This window comes from Sesamum indicum, linkage group LG1, assembly GCF_000512975.1.
Source record: "Sesamum indicum cultivar Zhongzhi No. 13 linkage group LG1, S_indicum_v1.0, whole genome shotgun sequence".
NCBI lineage: Eukaryota > Viridiplantae > Streptophyta > Magnoliopsida > Lamiales > Pedaliaceae > Sesamum > Sesamum indicum.
In genome coordinates this window covers 9,441,503-9,461,604 of record NC_026145.1, presented here as the reverse complement: position 1 = coordinate 9,461,604, position 20,102 = coordinate 9,441,503, and the positions used below count along the sequence as shown (strand labels likewise).

The window sequence follows — 20,102 nt, the reverse complement described above, 5'->3', positions numbered from 1 at the left end:
TAATAAAGTTTGGACTTATTGGATACGGATGTCGAGATATCGTACTCGGAACATAAAAATAATCATTCAAGACAATGTATGGTTGAATCATGCCATGTGATTTCAAATCATATCGTCTGATATGATCTAATGGATAAAGTCTTGTATATATTTAAATTTGATATAAATTGGGTGCACAGATTTTAAGATATCCTAATTATTGATTAAACCTTTTGATCTCAGTATATATAATAAAATAATAATTAAAATAATTAAAATTGTTCAACCATCACTATTATTATTATTATCATTATCTTTAAATTAATTAATAAGAACTACTAAATTTCAATATAAATTTATAAGTAATAAAATATATTGCATAATGCATAGTATATATCTTGATATAAATATAAAACTAATAAATAGATAAAGAATAAAATCATAAGTGAATTACTTATCAATTTAAAAAAATTATAATACAATACAAATATATATATTAAAATATAACATAAAGTTTATACGTGTCATATTAAATAATAATTTTAATTATAAAAAATATTGTAATTTACTAAGTTGTTGATAAGATTTATTTTTGTATAAAGATAAAATATATAAATAAAAGTACCATAATTTATTATTATTCAAAATAAATATATGTATTCATTAATAATTATAATATATGATCAATTTTGAGTATAAAATTGATAAAAATTGAATATGAAATTAAATATATATACATTTTATGAATAAAAATATATATAAAAAATAAAAAAAACTCATGAGTCGGATAAAAATAATTAAGCTCGAGCTCGAGTCGATTCGACTCGTGTACCACCCCTACTCCAAGAGTCCTTTCTTCCCATGGAATTAATTGAGAGGATTTTTCCCTCAATGCTTCCTAGATCCCCAAGAATCCTATTTGGGGCGTGTCACGTGTGGACTTCTCCTCTGAGTGGGCTTGCCGGCGCTCTCGCCACATGTCGATGAGGCTCCCATTTCCTGGCATTTGTGCAGGTCAGCTGTGACGGAAAACGATCTGACAAAACTTCTGGGTCAAGGCGGCTGACTTCCTCCGGCTCTCATCGGGCTAATGGACCAATCCCACTGGGCTCCTTCCTGTTTTGGGCTGCTTGTGCCTTTGGGTACCATTCAATAATGATGCGCACCAAATGAGACATAAGCAACGGATATACTATTGAAGTGATTGTACCTAAGAGTATTCGTATTTGAATAAGCATCAAAATTTAAAATAGACATACATATTTACAGAAAATGTGTTCAGAACTGAACTTTTTTTCTGGTGGAGATTTAATCATTTTACAGAAGTTGATAGTTCATATAAGTCCATGCTTTATTTAACTAGGATTATTCAATTAGGTGAAATTTTTTAAAAATATAATAAAAAAAAGATAGAAAAATTAAAAGATTTGGTAGAACAAAATATCACATTTAAATTTTTATTATAGTTTTAATATAAATTTAAATACTGGAATGAATGTCAATTTGCAAATTTTAATTTTATAAAATTATTACTCTTCATTCTCATATATTTTGATTTCAATCTCATGTGGTCCTCATATCTTTTTCTATCATATTTGGTGTGGTGGTATATTGTCAAAAATTGAATGTTATGTTATCAAAAGATCGATAGAGTTCCAATTGATAAAAAAAGATACAATAAAAAAAATGGAACTATAAGATATGTAGATTGTAGATTACAATTTAAATGAATTTCATATATTTTAATTTGATATTTATTACAAAACTGAAGTTCCATTAAAATATTGATAGACGTAAACTAATTGATTTTATTAGCAAAATTCTGAACAAAAAAAGACTTAATGAAAATATATGCCTGAACCCCCACATTTGCAGTATTTACACAAAGCTTCCCCGACTTTTACCCTTGTTTGACTTTATAGACTCTCAAGATCGAACACCCAACTTCACTCAGCACTCAGCAGTAGAGTGGGCGCAAATTTCTGCAACCATTAGCCAGCCATGGCGTTTCTGTTTAAAAGATTTCAAGAGGTAACTTCTTGGTATTCTTGTTTTAATTGGAAAAAATGTTGGCAATTCTCATTCTAATTGGCATTACAAATTCAAGGAATTGCTTAAGATTAGCATCCTAATCTCGTCTAATTTAGTGCCCATGTTCACGACGGCTTGTAAAAATCGTTTCTTTTGGAGTATTTCCACTCAATCTTTGTCTAGCTGTTGTTATGGATTGAAATATTACGTGGAATGACTGTGTTATTAAGTGTTTAATTTAGGCAGTCAAAGTGCTTGCGAAAAGTCCCACGTTTGCTAAGGATGGAAGGCACCTTCAGTTCGAAGCCGATATGAACCGGCTTTTTCTTTATACCAGGTGAGTGCCATTGACATTTTGAGCTAACATTTTTCAGCGTGATTCGTTCTGCAGTTTAGTACTGAGCGGGTAGTGAATTTTCCATTCAAATTTTATTCCATACTTGTGTCTGAATCACTTTTATAAAATGGCACTGTACAGTATGCAGTCAAGTGATTAACTATGCAGCAATATCCCTTAAACTTGTTTGAACAGGGAGCTAAACTTAAACGGCTTTTTGTATACCTTGGTTTTGTTTTAGTTATAGTAATGGTGCCTTTTAGTAATCTGTATGTCGGCCCTAGCAGTTATCTGGGAAGCTATAACATGTGATGTTACCTGATCCTATTACTGGATATCACACATAATATTGCCTTTGTTTGTTTGCATTTGCAATGTGGTCCGTTTCCTCATAAACGAATTATATATTCAGCTACAACCGCTTGGGAAAGAATGCTGATGAAGCGGATGCAGATGAGATCATTGACATGGCGAGTAAGGCCTCTCTAGCTGAGCAGCAGAAGCAAGTTCAAGAAAATATTCATGAACAGTTAAGTAACTTTTGCATGCACATGGATGAAATTCTTCTCCCTGATTCAAAGACGGGCAGTGGCAGTCCTGACAAGTCTTCAGAAAGAAATGCTGCTCCCCGACGCAGTGGTCTTGGTCTTGCTGTTGGTGGTACTGCTACTTCTGATAATCCTGGTGAGTAACATCAACATTCGACTTATGCTGCTTCTTAAATGAACAAATAACTTTTGTCGAAGACTTCAAATAAGTATTCGATGTTGATGTTTGCCTCCGGAAATTGATGAGCGCATATGTACTAGGCACATCTGTGGTGGAAACAAAGCCATTAAAGCGTTTTGAGCTCTCACAGAAACTAAAGGATTTTACTGGATACACTCTTGAAGTCAAGCCATCTCAAATTCAACACGAAGATGCTGGCCAAGGTTTATACTTGGATGGCGAAGCTGATGTGGGTTCCGTGATAGCTATATACCCTGGTGTGATATACTCACCTGCATACTACCGTTACATTCCTGGATACCCAAGAGTCGATCTACAAAACCCTTATTTGATCACAAGGTATGATGGAACCGTGATCAATGCTCAGCCTTGGGGTTCTGGGGGTGAAACTCGTGAAATGTGGGATGGAGCAAGCATTCCAGAACCTAGACTAAATGCTGATGGTGGTGAAACTGGTTCAGACCGAGTCTGGAAACTGCTTAATAAACCTCTGGATGGTGCAAAAGTAGGGAGTAAAGGAGAAGTACTGGAGAGGAGAAATCCTCTGGCTTTTGCTCATTTTGCCAACCATCCAGCCAAAGATATGGCCCCCAATGTAATGGTCTGCCCCTATGACTTTCCTCTAACTGAGAAGCAAATGAGAACTTACATACCAAATATCTCATTTGGAAAAGGAGAAGAGGTAAAAATGAAGAAGTTGGGCAGCTTTTGGTTTAAATCCTGGAAGTCGAGCAGCTTGGTGACAGATGTTCCTATTCTCAAGACTCTAGTTCTCGTGGCTACCAGGGAAATCTCTAACGAAGAGATTCTCTTGAACTACAGGTTGAGTAACTTGAAACGACGACCTTCATGGTATACTCCTGTTGATGAGGAAGAGGACCGAAGGAGGTGGAGCTAAGCCAAATTGGTAGGAAGGGTCTACTTTAAGCACAGCAGTTTTGGTTGAGACTTAATTCCAACATTGTACTAGGAGGATTGACACGAGCAGTAGTTTTTCGTTTCCCCTAGTTTTAGATTTGAGCTGAGTTTCGCTCCTCACCGGTTTTAGTTTGGTCTGTATTGATTTGGCAGAAAGAAGAGTTCACTTGCCAGATTATCATAGAAATCCATTCATAAAACCCAAAAAGGTGATCGTTAATGGTGAAATTAATTCACCAAACAGTACAAATTTGTGTTACGATTCATTATTCAAGAAACCAATTTTTCGTAAATTATTTATTTGATGGGAAGTGGCATAGTGTCACCGCGTGAACAGCTTGTGATTCTAAAGCCAGTATGCGCAAGCTGTAAAGCCCCCTTGCATTTGAATTGTTAAATTGAAATAATTCTTTATCGCCCCTTAATATTTTCAAAATTATATAAACAACCCAATTATATTTATAAATTGCGTGCTCCACATAGTGAAAGTCCCCATTAAGTCTTGATGAGACCCACTAAGCTAAAGCTAGTAATTAAATTTGTTGATGATGCCTTATATCAATTTCATAATTGCCAGCGAAACTACAGTTTGCACTCCACCCAACATTAATTCATTGCCAAATTCCTTTTCACATCACAAAAATCCGCGTTCCAAGTACAACACGCGAAATAATAATTTTCAAAAGTCATAAACTGGATGGGGGGGCAAACAATTAAAATGGCCAGACCCCACTTGTCCAGCCTCATATTAGATTGCATCATGATTAGGTAACACAAGTCGCTTGCGTGCTCACATCAATTTCTCATCATAAATATATAACACAGTACGTACCTCAAATATCAAATTTATACATCCCAAGCTCCAAAGGGAAAGAAAGAACGAAGTTGAAAAAGCAATATGGGTTTTGTAGACCATATGTCCGATGTATGTGCAGTTACAAGCACCAGAAACAGCATACGGAAGCCAATGCAGGTACGTACCCAACTACTACCTATATATCCATCATCATGTCCATTACACACAATTACCATTCTATTTCATTATGTTTTTTTTGTTAAAATACTTAATTTCGTATATTTTATTAGGATATATACATACTCTTTTAACTCAAATTTGCATGCAGACGGTTGAAATCAAGGTGAAAATGGATTGCGAAGGATGCGAGAGGAGAGTTAGAAACGCCGTTTCCTCAATTAATGGTATTTCCTCTTCCTTTTGTTATTATTTTGTTAATTGTTGTAGGTAATAAAAAATGTTGGAACTAATGTAGGTGTAAGATGTGTGGAGATAAACAGAAAGCAAAGCCGAGTTAGAGTAAGTGGATACGTGGAACCAAACAAGGTGTTAAATAGAGTGAAGAGCACGGGAAAGAAAGCTGAATTTTGGCCCTACGTCCAGTACAACTTAACATATTACCCTTATGCTCTTGAGGCCTATGACAAGAAGGCACCATCCGGATATGTGAGGAATGTTGCCGAGGCGTTCCCAGACCCATTGCCAACCTCAAATGCCCCTCACACTCTCCACAACTATACCACACTTTTCAGTGATGAAAATGTTGATGCATGCTCTATTATGTGACACCCCAATTTTTATTCAATACATTTCTTGTCTCTTTATATTAAAAATAAATAAAATCCAGAGAATTAAATCATTCCTATATGTTTTTTGTTCATCCATGTTGATATGCCGTATGTACGTATATCATCATGTAAATGTATATTGGTGTTATGAAAAAGAAATTATATCGGAGTGCTGAGGCCCAATGTTCCCAAGTAAGTAAACAGAAGGCCCAAGTATACTTAATCTATAGGTGGCAAATGAGTGGGTTGTATTGGGTTTATTACGGATCGGATTTAAATTTGTTCAAATATATAGATCGGATTTAAAGAAGTTCAAATGTATGGGTCGGACCGAAAACGAGTTGGTTTGGGTATCATTAAGTTCAATGCAATAAAATTTCTTTTTTCTTTTTTTTTTTTATAGAATTTTGAACTCCCATCAAATCTCATCGACTAATTTTTAGAGGGTTATGTGCATCATTATGATATCATATATAATTATGTATTGTTAGTCATTGATAATTGCTTTTCTCAATATTGCACCAGTTTTTTTATTTGTTAAAATCTCAGTTCAACCTTGTTCGATTGATTCTAACGAATCAATATCTTAAGAAGCAAATTTACTATTTAACATAATTAGAGGCTATCATGCTTCTTCTTTTTTTAAGCCAAATTAAAATATATTTATTGAAAAAATATTATATATATATATATAATTTTAAAAGTAGTTTATAATAGTGAAGATAGTGGTATTTTTTTTTTTCAATTGTATAGTATTATTAAGAAAAATAGTATTTCAAGTATAAGGGCGTGTTTAGTATGTTGCACTAGGTGAAGTGCAGTGCAATGTTTACAAAATTTGAGGTCCGCCCAAAATGGTCTCAATTGGGGCGGTGCCGTATATAGCTACTTTTACATGCTACTGAATGAACGTTAAAGTGTTCCTTGTGGGAAAGAGGGCTGTAATTAGAGAATCTGATTGCTCTCAATCTTTGATCTTTCTTGTTGCTTCTCATTGTAGCCTTTTCTCTTCTTTAATCTCTTGCTCGCAGGAGTTTTCCATGTAAACGTAGACTTGGAACTAGGAGTGGCAAAATGGGTTAAGATCCATGGGTTTAATCTAATCCAGCTTAATTAATTTTGATTTGTGTTGAGTTGAGTTGGTTATATTTTAAAATGAGTTGATACGGATTGAAATTAAATAAAATTATATTTTGTATGGATTGAATAAGAGTTGCTGAAAGGTTTAATATGGGTTTTAATGGGTTCAACTCATAAACTAAAATAAAAAATAACTAAAAGAACCCACAAATTTCTTCTTTCTCCGTATACACACTCTCTCTAACACACACACACAAAAAAAAAAAAAAAAGCTCACAACTCTTTTTCCTTCATACACACACGCACACACTCTCACATCTCTCTTTCTCTCACACACAACCCTCTTTCTATCGCACACATGTACGAAAATTGTCTCTCAACTAATATAGAGAATTTGGTAGCACAACTTGATGCGGTGTTCATTCAAGGTAAACATTCAATATGTTATGACTTATTTTGATAAAATATAGTATTATGTTAGATATTTAGTAGATTTTTTTACGTTTTAATTTAGCAAATGAATCTTAAAAAATATAGTCATTAAATAGAAATGACGTGTAATACAAGTTTAGTTGTATTACATTATAAGTAGTAGTTATATTTTTTAATAATTCAAATATTGTTCTTTTTTATTTTCATTGTGTCCAATTTGAAGTATTTAAATTCAAATTGATAAAATGATTTATATTAACTTGACCCAACCCTTCAATTAGACCCATTTTAACCTCGACCCATTTGGACCCAACTCACCCATTTGCCACTCCTACTCGGAACAACAGATGGCCGTCACTGTTTCAGGAACTTTGGATTCTGCAACTCTAGAAAAGAGACTAGTGAGGGCTGGTAAGCATGCAAAAATGCGGTTGATGATAAGAACAACATCGAAGGGCAAAAGCCATGTCAATTTGCTTTCATTTCTGAGGAAGAAGGCAAGTGCCTTGATGATGATGAGGACGAGGAGGAAATGAAACATATCAGGGATAAGATAATTCAACTTGCTTTTCTCAAGCAACAAGCTGAAGCTAATGCCAAGAAAGTTAACAGGGCCATGGCTGCAAAGATGAACTTGTCGAAAAATCAACTCAAAAACAAGAAACAAAGGGATAAAAGCCATTTTCTGTATTCCTCTGTATCACCAAGATGCTGTGATTCCAGGCTCCTTTTAAATTACAGCGGGAGAAGTAAACACGGATTAACTACTATTAACAATGTTTAGTTAATTCTAAGTGATCTCTAACCAATGAAAAGTGCTATTCTACTTACAAAAGTAGTAAAAGTGAAACAGCGACTGTGTGTGAGCATACAAGTGAAGAAAACGTTATTTCACTTAAAAGAACAAAAGCGATACAGAAAGAACGTGCTTCTTCCTGAGGCAGTGACAAACCAGCTGAATGCAGTCAGAGCTTGCAGAGCATGAGCATGAAGAGCTGGCAGAACATGATTTCCTTCAAAACTAGAATGCTGCTGCAAATGGGAATCATAATGCTGGAACGAAAGGAAGCCCGAGTCAGAATATGGTAACTAAGGCTAATCTTGGCGGTGGGCTTGATCAAAACACACTGGATGCCCTGAAAAAGAACAACAAACAGTTAGCTGCCGGTGGAAACATGGACCACCTTGGTGAGGCGAAAAGGGCAAATGACATCGGCATTATGATGAATCCTACCGGTTTTCATGGAAATGGTGATAAGACATAATTTAACACGTCTATGCATGTCTATTTTGGGAGGATTTTATTGCATGCATCTTTGAATTATCCATCTTTCGAATGTAAGAGTTGTTATGACAAGATTTGATGAAAATAGAGACAAAATGGTACAATTAGACTAAAAAAGTAATCAAGAAAAGAAGGACAAAAACAAACTTGAATACTCAATAAGACGTGATCACTCCCTATTGATTGCTCGAGTCTATTTGGACGAAAATGGATAATTTGAAAAGATTTGTTACCGTGATTTGTTTCCCTTTTCAAACCGCAAGTTGAAAGGCAAGAGAGGACGTTTTTGGTGCTATAAAAGGAGTGTGAAGGCTGAAGATCAAGCATACAATTTCATATTTTTATTACTCTATTAGTTTAGGTCATCTCTCCTCTTTTTCTTTTTCTTTTTTTTATGTTTTTCAGTAGGATTTTCTACACAGATGATATTTAGCTAAATCCTTTTCTTTTTCAAGAAAAAGGTTAAACCCAATTGTGATGCTTTGAAATCTTGATTTTTATCTAATTTCGTCAAGTATTTCTTGTTTAATTTACATCATATGGAATGATTATTATTGATAGATCTGACAATTCGATTAGATATTAATTATTCTACTATTATTAATGAGTTCAGTGATCTGTAATTGTCATGAATAAGTGATACGAGTAGCAAGCAAAATGATTGTGTGCTTCCCATGATTTATTTGTAGGGACAAAAAAACTAGGTTAGATAATTGCAGCCATCTCATTTGTTTGATCTAGGTTCAACTGTTTTCGCTGATACAAATGTTATTATTGAATTGATATGGAACACTATCGTACCTAGTCGTGAGATAATAAGTTTTAATTTAAATATTTGAGTCAAGTCAATTACAATAGAAAAATAGGAATTTATTATGGCTATCCTAATAGATTTCAAGGTTGAATGCTTGGTTATAAAATTAATCTTGTGTGATACATAACAATTGGGTGATACACTCCCTTGGGTCAGAGTTCTTCTCTACTGATTTCTTCCTTGTAATTTATTTCTACTTTTTGTTTAGTTTCTATTAGTGAGTAATAATTTTTAATTCAAACTCCTCACATTTGGTTACCACAATTGACTGAGAAATTAATTCGTAGTTCTTTAAAAATTCTATCAAGTTTTACTATTGCTATAATTTTAAAATCATTAATTAATATTATTGCTGCTGTTTTCGGGCGAATTCCAATGGGGTTGGAGGAGGTGGAATTCCAGGACGCCCAAGCAAACAGTGTTTTCCAGAGGAGTCTTGGAGGATTTCCGTGATGTGCAACAGGGCAGACTAATCCTTCATCCATGATGATGATAAACATGCTGAATAGGCAACAAACCCCAGATGAACATGCTGAATCATTCTTCGCAGTGATTCCTCGAAGCACTGGCTACTACTACTACAATTACTGTCCAATTCCGCACAAATTACATTGATCTTCGATATAATGTTGTGACTCATACATTCACTTAAGATCTACCAATTGGTAAAATCTTATTCTATTCAGGCCCTGATAAAAAGAAAATTCAAACGAATTAATATAGATTCAAACCCTACCCAATTTATTTTACCCCACTCAAGACCCATGCGCTTCTAGATTCAATCAAACCTGTCCGTTTTTTTGCAAATCATACTAATTAAATTTTTTATTATTTTTTATTTGTACCCGTCATTTATAAGAGTGTTCAATTTGATTAGCCAAATTGAACCAATGATTAACCAAAAGTTTCGGCGTATTGAAAATCGAACCAAACTGATTAGTTCAATTTGGTTATAATCAAATATTTGTCGGTTCAGTTCGATTAATAACCAACTTACCGAATTCATAAGAAAAAAAATCTTTTTTATTTTTATATTTTAAATTTAAAATAAGTAGATATTAAATTACATTATTATAATATAATACATATTTATAAATTATAAACATAATCTATATATTATAATATTTTATAAAACTATAATATATAATATAAATATATTTTTAATTTTGGTTATTTGATTATACGATTACCCGGTCTAACCAAACACCAATAACAGTTATGACACCGCAACACCAATTTTATTATTATACTAATAATATGTTTAAGTTGATTTTCTTTTTTTTTTTTGTTGCTTTCTTTCTTTCTATTAAAAAAATATGATGCATCAATTTATATATATTTTATTTTATTCATAATATATTTTAAAATATAAAATATTAATTTATTATATGCATATATGAATAACATGTCATCGCTAAGGCTAATAAATGGTAATGTTCTATTTTTAAAATTGAATCGGATTGAAATAGTTGACCAATGAAATTATTTTGTTTAGTCAAGATTAATCTTATTATGAGCAGTCATTATCTTGGTGTATATGATAGTACCAATGTATCATGGAAATGAAATGGAATTTTCATACTAAACAAAAAATAATAAATTGAACTAAAAATTGAAGGGGATAATTTTTTATTTATTTTATATTATTTTTCAAGTTAATGTCACCAAACATGCGAAAAAGAATTGAAATCATTTATTTTTTGATGAAGTTTCGTGTGGGCAATTACAACTCCATCACAGACCAAGTAAACAATTTAATTGAGAGTTTCCCTTGAAATAATTTGTTTCAAGAAAATAAAAGTAATTTCCCAAGTATATATCCTACAACACTTGTCTACTTTTTCTTATAGTATATGAAAGAGTATACTACTATCCAAATACTTGGTCATTCATAAATTTGCGTCCTCTATTTAGTATGACGAGACTTAAGTGGTATAAATAACTTTAATATTGCAATTCAGCCATAATCAGCTACAGTAGCGGATTGTAGCTCCTAATATCGGCTCAATTCAAAATAAAAAATTAAAAATGATTAAGTGGGATATCCCAACTAATAACTCAAAGTAAAGCTGGTCTTAAAAGATAATTATATCTACACCTCCTTATCTATAATTTATTTTCACAAATCATCCATCTCTTTTAAAAAATTACACATATGTCCATAAAAAACATCAACATTATTTACACTGATCATCCCTATTTTTTTGACAAACTATACATACATCTCTAGAAAATGTTAATACTAATACAAACTAACTTTATTTTTTTGTTGCTAAAAGTAGTTTTTATAATTATATAAAAAATATAAATAATTTATGTAAATAAATCATAAATCCGAATCAGTCAACATAATTATCCCTCAATCTAACTACTCATCCTAGTACGCGACAGATTCAAATCTTGTTTCTTAACTTAATCAAATTAAACTGCATGACTGTATCAACCCAAGTCAAGGTGAAGCTATATATGTCGGGAGGATGATATGAAAAAATTAGCCAAAACCGTATCTCATCAATTTAAGAATGTAGGAAAGTAGTGGTTGTATTTACTCGGTCTTCCAATGGCCTATAAACCCTCCACGTCATTCTAACTGCAAAAAACCCATCAAATATCTCAAATTGATGCCAAATACAATTGACATGTCTTCCATAACCATTCCATCGCATTTCTCAATCTAGAAAAATAATGGACCATCTCTCTAGAAAAAAATATATATTAGCAACAAAAATTGAACAGCCACACATTTATTATGATTATATTTGTGTCCTAGTTATAGATGTGTCGTTAATTATTTATAATAATAATTTACTACACATTTTTTGTTACTAATTTCTTATATTATGATAATATTAAAATTATTGTCATTTAAAATATAATTTTTCCGACAAATTTAAAATCATCATTTAATTAATAGGAACATTTTTAAGGATATAATAATAGTTTTTACAAACATACTCACTGTCTGTATAAATACCACAATAATGACTAAATTTACTGTTTTGATATTTTCTCAAACTGGCTCTTCGTTTATTGAATTGATGATTGATCACTGGACCCTCACTGAGTCATCATGAAGCGGTAGCCTTTTTATCGTATTGCCAGCAATATCCACATGATCAGATCATGCCTGAAAATTATTATTGACTTTCGAATTTTAACCTTTGTTAGATTAAAATATTACCACTTTAAATTAGATTGGTGACGATTAATACAATAATTTCGATTGGGGGCGGTAATAATTAAACTGCGGACAGAATCCATTAATTAACACACAACTAACAAGTAAATATGGCCAAGAACGCTCGATTATTTAATTATCAACTTTGCTTACATAAAAGGTTGAATATTAAAAAGGAGAAAACAAATAATATTAATATCTTAACATGTTCGACCATAAAGAGATTTTGAGAATTTTTATTTCACCTGATATCATATTAAACAATCATCTTATTTAAAAAAATTAAATTATAAAATAAAAAATATTATTTAATATTAATATCTTCGTATTGTCTATTTGATTTTTGGTTCTCACCATAATCCGCTGGCGATATTTTCTGTGGTTATCAAGCATAAATTCTACGATAATCATTCTGCAGGAGTTTCAATCAGAAGTGCGCATCATTTTCACCCTCTCTTTTTTATTCACTAGAATTCTGATATTCAACAATCCCATTGATCTGCTGACTTTTCAAACAAATCTAAATTCGAATTCTGGTAATTTAATTGACTTGGGTGTCAGCATCCAACTAGCAATTACGAGGGATAGTGAATTTTTGTTTAGGGAATCCACTTCATTCGAAACGGTTGAAGAAATAAATATACAATTATGCCGGACAATGTAATAAGAGGAAAATTCTTATCAGCTCTACGATCCAATCAAATCGATTACCTAGTAAATATAGGGGATCATTGGAGAGGTTTAATATAATTGTACGTAAATCTCATATGGATTTAAAAATTACATATATATAACACTTTTGAAGTTTGCTTCTATTTAATCAATAAGTCCCCATTAGTTAAAATTCACCAAATTTATTAATATTACCAAAAAAATAACTGAATAAAAATTAATATTTACACTTGATTGACTTATTATAGCTCAAATATTTTTTTCCAACTAAACTCTATATATGGTGAAGATATACATCCTCATATGTATTAATGCGTGAAGAGTATGATGGTAATTTGGTTATAAATATATTTGTTTGGCCTGTAATAAATCAGTAAATTGAAGATAAATATAGATGTAATTTTTCAAATCACATGAGGTCTGCGTAAATTATACTAAACTTCAGGGGAGGGATTGTAATTAATATCTCTAAATATAATTCACTTAGTATGTAATTTGTTACTTTTCTTGCACTGTAAAACAATGATATCATAAATGTATGGTATAATTGGTTGAAATTTGAATTAGTAGTCTTAAAATAGCATTAAATTAAAGATGAAAGAATTAATTTAGTAATTAATGAAAATGTAATCCGAGGCATAGCCTGAAAGTCCCGGTTTGGTTGCTTTACTTTTCAGCGGAGACATCGAAGCCCACCGCCACTAGATGCAACCATGGGCATCCTTTCATTGTCAAACTCACATTCACCCTCATATCTATCATTCTTCTCTGCCATTCTCATTTCTACTCCAAAAATTAAAGAAAAAAACATTTTCTTTTTCCTCATTCAACCCATAAAAGCGCACACCCACACTACTCTACTTTTTCTGTCTTTAACATGTGAAGGAAGCGTCACCAAACCTTCTCACTTCTTGCTCTATACTGTCTGCACCAATCTGACTCCTCCTTCTTCTTCTACACACGTACATATATATATATATATAACATCGAGAAGAATGGAGAAATTGTTAGTTTTAGAGTTGATTTGTGTTGTTTTAGTGATGGGAAATGTGAATTATGCATGGGGAGGAGATGGGTTGATAAGCCCATCCCAGTTGGAGATGTTTGTGGATGAAGTGCCAGACATGCCCAGAATCAAAGGTTTCCATCTCCTCAATGCCTCTCCTCTTCCCAAATCACTGCGTATCGGGATGTTTTCCAAGAAATGGGTAAGTTTTCTCCATTTACCAACTCTTTCTTTCTCTTTTCATCTCAAACTTTTCAACTTGAAAGAAATTAAAATCCATAGATATATATAGCGAGGTGTGGATGATTAAAGTAAGAGGCATTAGTAATAAGACGAAAATGAATGAGTTTAAATAATTTACAGCAGTACTACTCCAGAGAATCTTTTGGAGACTGCACCCCACCCGTGTATTACATTGCATACCTAATCAGTGGTCTTCCTCTTCCCATCTTTCTATCTCTATCTCTATTTCAAATAACTCCAAACTTACACCAACACATTTTCTGACCACCTATCTCAAATTGCAAATTATCTCGTACATTTGTCATATGATTAATCACCGAACCCCCACGGGCTGATGCCTAGTTTGTGTTAGACCTTTTCTTTCTCATTGTTTGATTACTCATAGTAGAGCCCACGTTCAAATGAAGTTAAAAATCAATGTGAATAGGCTCACTGCTTTTCTCTTCACATAAAGTCAGCTATCATCTTTCCCATCTCATCTCATTTGCCTTTTTCTTTTATTCTCAACCCAATCGTCAACATTTGCTTGTGTTTTCTTGACTACCTAGTTTAATTTGTCCAAGTACCGAAACCAAAGTTGGCAAAAGATTCCAGCTGGAATTACTTCTATACCAAAATTTCCCTTTCTTTCTCAATTTTGACCTTGCTTGCATTTCATTTTTTTCTTTGATGTAACATGTCCTTTCATCTTTTCCTATGCCTTTTCCTTGTCTTTATGTTATTCTATTCCAAAGAATCATAATTAGGTGTAGGAGGACATTTTGGTAATTAGACAGAAACACAGCTTTTGGTCTGAGTGCAGCTTGAACTGTCCTAATACAACTGAGAAAAAAGGTTGTCTTGTTCTTCTTCCAGTTAAATTCAGCACTCCAGATGCTGTCCACTATCACCACCTTAAATTTGATTTTATTAGTCTTCTGTTTTGGAATACATGTCAGCATCACTTATGAGTTGGTAATGGTAATGGTAATGGTAGGAGGACTTAAATTTTCTTACATGTACTTAATAATATTCTTCTGGAAACCCCATGCACTTTGTATTAATTAATAATTTAATTACTTTATTAACGGATGGAAACATTGTCCCACGTATCACTTTTATGCCCCGTTAATGGACATATATTTACTAAATCTGCCCTAGCATAATCATGTATTATTAATGTCCATTAACTACCTAAGGTTCTAATCAGAACGCTTGTTAATGTGTTGGTGTGACAGAACAATATGATACAAGATCATTTTTAACTCTAATTGACAAAATTGATGGAGTAGGCCAATGATTGCATCCTACGTTTCATTTTAGAGTTAATTACAACGAGTTTTATTGAGATTTGACATAATCACGAATAACTTCTTATTATTTGAAAAATTATTAGTATTCTTATTGTTTGATGAACTTATGTTATAAACTTATTCTTAAATGGAGGTCTGAAATTGTCAATTTTGCTCTCGTTGTATTTGTTTCTTTTTCTAAAAAAATAGTAAAAAAAGCAGACGAGTTAGATAGAAAATTTCAAAAAAAAAAGAACTGGTAGAAAAAATTTCACAAGTGTGGTGAGATGATACACTAAATAGGAATGGAATAGAAGATTTGAATTAATCACAGAATTTTGCTAGCATTTGACTATGGTTACTACTAAGCGATCACTTTATTTTAAATTTTAAATTGATAGGGAGACAATCATTTAATATTAATATCAATTAGATGAATATTTCCCATTTTGTGTTTCACCCACATTGTTGGTGTGTTTGAACTTGATGGAATGATATATGATTTAGTTGGCTATTTTTGGTTGCAGAAATTTCATAGAGATCTTCCTCCAACCCGAGTTTTCGCGTATGGTACGTCAAAGGAAGCAGCAACAGTTCCCGGTCCTACAATTGAAGCCCTCCATGGAGTTGAAACTCTTGTGAAGTGGACAAATCATCTCCCCTCTAAGCACATATTGCCATGGGACCCCACTATTCCGACAGCCATACCTCACAAAGGAAAGGGCATTCCCACGGTGGTGCACCTCCATGGCGGCATCGATGAACCGGAGAGTGATGGCCACTCGACTGCATGGTTCACGTCCGGGTTCAAAGAGCGGGGCCCCTCTTGGACAAAGAAAACTTATCGCTACCACAATCTTCAGCATCCTGGGACGTTGTGGTACCATGATCATGCAATGGGATTGACTAGAGTCAACCTTTTGGCTGGCCTAGTCGGAGCATACATAATCCGACAACCACATGTCGAGTTGCCACTTGGACTCCCATACGACGATGAATTTGATCGTCCGTTGGTTGTATGCGATCGTAGCTTTCGTACGGACGGTTCAATATTCATGAATTCTACAGGAAACAACCCCTCAATACATCCTCAATGGCAACCGGAGTACTTTGGGGATGCGATTGTAGTCAACGGGAAGGCGTGGCCCTACATGATTGTTCGAAGGAGAAAATACCGGTTTAGAATCATTAATGCAAGCAATGCGAGGTTTTTCAAGTTCTACTTCTCCAATGGCTTGGGTTTTATCCATGTGGGATCAGACTCAGCATACAATGAGAAGCCACTGATGATCAAGGAATTTCTGCTAGCACCATCTGAGATTGCTGATCTGATTGTTGACTTCTCAAACTCCAACTCGGATTCAGCTATCTTGTGTAATGATGCACCATATCCCTACCCTTCCGGAGATCCTGTCAATGAAGCAAATAGCAAAGTCATGAAGTTCATCATAAAGGCCGGCCACGTGCTGGACAAGTCGAAAATCCCAACCAAGTTGATCAAATATCCGTCACCAAATTTGTCCGATGCATCCATCACAAGGTACATTGCTCTGTATGAGTACGCTAGCAACACCGACGAGCCTATGCATTTATATATCAATGGGAAGCCATATGAAGCTCCGGTGACTGAGATAGCTAAGGTTGGTTCCACTGAGATTTGGAACATAATCAACTTGACAGAGGATAATCATCCATTGCACATCCATTTGGGACTTTTTGTGGCTTTAGATCAGACGGAGTTGCTGGATGTGGATAAATTCAGAGAATGCATGAAGAAAATCAACGACGCCATCAAATGCCAAGTCGACAAGTACGCACGTGGCAAGAAAATAGAGGTGCCTGCCCATGAGAAGGGATGGAAAAATGTGTACAAGATGATGCCAGGATACATGACGAAGATACTAGTGAGGTATTCGTATATTCACTCGAATGCTTCATATCCTTTTGATGCCACTGCAGAGCCGGGCTACGTTTACCATTGCCATGTAAGTGGTTCCTACCTCAATACAGCATGGTTAACGTTTGAGCCGGAAATCCATTTCTTGCTTAGATAGCTACTACATGCGATATATAAAATTAATACTGTTGACAGTGTCGAAGTTTTCTGCTTCTCAGTGTTGAAGTCTGAACTACATATGTACGTTGTGTATTGCATGTAGATATGATGATTTTACTAATGAAATTGCAGATCTTGGATCATGAGGATAACGTTATGATGAGACCCTTGAAATTCACTAATTGATGCATGGAGGTGAATGATATTTGTAAATAATTTCTTCTCTATTCATTATTGCTCCTTAAATCATCTTCAGAGATTAATATTTTATTTGATGTTTGGTGCAGAAGCAATTACATGCAGCGTTCTTGAAGTAGAGCTGCAGCAGCACATTGATGACATATGGAGACAATATTATGCCACAAAAATGTTATTCTACACTTTGTATTTGCATGATATTCATGATTACATATATCTTGGAAAATAATCGAATAATGTAAAGGAAGAGAAATATTGAAAAACCATCGCTATGTTTGGTTTTGTTTTTAACTTATTTTGAGGTATTTTGTGGAGAGATAGAGAGAAAAATAAAGATAAATAAGTATAAGTTAGAGATAGTGTGTATGTTTTGATTTATTTTTGGAGATAATATAAAATAAGTATGGTATGTTTGATGTTGGTTTGTGGGAGATAAAAATACTATTCATTGTCAAATCATGTCTCTTATATATATATATATATAATTTATTTAGCTGTGAGTGGATTAAAATAAATAGTATTTTCTAATTATATATGTACGAAAATGAAAAAATATAATTTATATAAATACGCTTTTATAAATAATTAAATGCACTCTAGTAATGGATTAACAATATTTTTGTTAGACGTTCTATTCGAGGTGATAAATTTGAATACATTATTCAAATAAAGTAATATATGAATTAACCACGTAGAATTGATATGTTATTTTGTGATTTTAAAATTTTTTAATTATTTCAATGATGTAAAAAAATATTACATATAAAATATTAAGTGGTTAAAATGAAATATATTTAAATTTAAAAATCAAATACAAACCTTATGAGCTATTTTTATTGGGCTTTAGAAAACACAAAATTTATTAAAACAATTGAAAACAAATCTAAAAACTACTTAATAAATTGACCCAAATCCAAAAATAAAAACAAACATAATGTATATATATTATTGACTTTTCTTTTGTTTATCCCAACTGAGACTGAGATAGACTGTCTGATTAAACTTATTTAAAAGATTTTATTAGCTTGTATATTTTATAATATGTTATATTTTATCTCAAAAATAAGTTTATGAAATATTTGGATAAAATAAGGTCATGAATCTTAAAGAGATTTGTAAAAAGAGAAGATTGGGAACCTCTTAACTGTTGTACCGGTCTTTAAGTCCCTACTACTAGTATAACATATTTGTAATTATTTGAAGAATTTGTTAAGATTGTAGACGTAAGTTAGGATCCTTACTTTTTTTTTAACAAAAGCTTATTAGCTAATAACATCTTATTTTTAAAGCTTATAAAAAAGTTATTAAACACTTTATATCATCTTATAAATTCTCAAATATCTTATAATATGTTTTAGGTGGTGAGGTTGATGTTTCCAACCAAGAAGTCATGAGTTCGAGTCTTATAAATGTAGGCACTTAGTCTATTTTTAATAGTAGTATGCTGTTTTTTTTTTTTTTTTTCTTTTCTTGTTTGTTTTGAACTTGCTCGTTAATTTCAAATTATTAAAATACTTTTTTTTAAAATAAAGACGATTTAGAAAAAATGAGAAAGTTGCTATTTTCAATATAAATACGTGAAAATTGCATGGGGGAAATAATTATAAGAATAATAAGTGGCAGACTGACATATACATTATGATGCATGTAAAAGATATTATAAACAAATAAATTAGGTGGTTACATATCTCCGACATGACTAAAAATCTGGAGAAATGAAACCCCCACAATATTCATGGAAATTATGATGAAATACGTAGGAAAGAGCTGTGAATTCAAACGCGAAGCACCACCCTCCACATTTACATCTATTACAACTTGTATCATATCATATCATATCATCCCCTACGCGTCTCACAAATTCATACTTTTTGCCTAGGAGTTAGGGCCTACCTAACTACTCTCACAACTTAAGAAATTACATGTACCTTTTAAATTGAATATTTTATTAGGGCAAAATATATTTTTAGTGGCAGAATTTAATTTGATATCATAATTATGGTAAAGATTAAAAAGACGTGATTTTGAGTTTTATAGAATTAAAAACGTCATCTGTCATAATTGTGGTATAAAAAAAAAAAAATTCAGTCCTGATTTTATGGGATTAAAAAAACATTGTGCCCCTTTTTGATTAATTTCACTATGTATATAAAATTATGTTATTTTATTTATCTAAACAATATATAAATTAAAAAATATAATATAAAATGAAATACAAATTCATAAAATAATAATAGTGGTGTTTTGCACAAAGAATTGACTTTGGTGAGCATATCATATCATCATCCA

General features: G+C 32.6%; 4 protein-coding genes across 4 annotated transcripts; all 4 read left to right on the top strand.

The window, feature by feature from the left end:
* Nucleotides 1,848-4,331, top strand: LOC105160171. Its single transcript, XM_011077443.2, has 4 exons — nt 1,848-2,010; nt 2,253-2,347; nt 2,760-3,031; nt 3,157-4,331. Exons 1-4 carry the CDS (start codon nt 1,981-1,983, stop codon nt 3,972-3,974), a joined length of 1,215 nt encoding a protein of 404 aa, XP_011075745.1. The 5' UTR covers nt 1,848-1,980; the 3' UTR covers nt 3,975-4,331.
* LOC105160163 (heavy metal-associated isoprenylated plant protein 21) lies at nt 4,856-6,021 on the top strand. Its single transcript, XM_011077432.2, has 3 exons — nt 4,856-4,967; nt 5,119-5,194; nt 5,266-6,021. Exons 1-3 carry the CDS (start codon nt 4,893-4,895, stop codon nt 5,574-5,576), a joined length of 462 nt encoding a protein of 153 aa, XP_011075734.1. The 5' UTR covers nt 4,856-4,892; the 3' UTR covers nt 5,577-6,021.
* LOC105161982 lies at nt 7,438-8,355 on the top strand. The gene is made up of 3 exons (XM_011079878.1): nt 7,438-7,501; nt 7,588-7,787; nt 8,116-8,355. Exons 1-3 carry the CDS (start codon nt 7,438-7,440, stop codon nt 8,353-8,355), a joined length of 504 nt encoding a protein of 167 aa, XP_011078180.1.
* On the top strand, nt 13,785-18,079 carry LOC105160154 (multicopper oxidase LPR1). The gene is made up of 4 exons (XM_011077420.2): nt 13,785-14,247; nt 16,087-17,544; nt 17,748-17,810; nt 17,903-18,079. Exons 1-3 carry the CDS (start codon nt 14,035-14,037, stop codon nt 17,799-17,801), a joined length of 1,725 nt encoding a protein of 574 aa, XP_011075722.2. The 5' UTR covers nt 13,785-14,034; the 3' UTR covers nt 17,802-17,810; nt 17,903-18,079.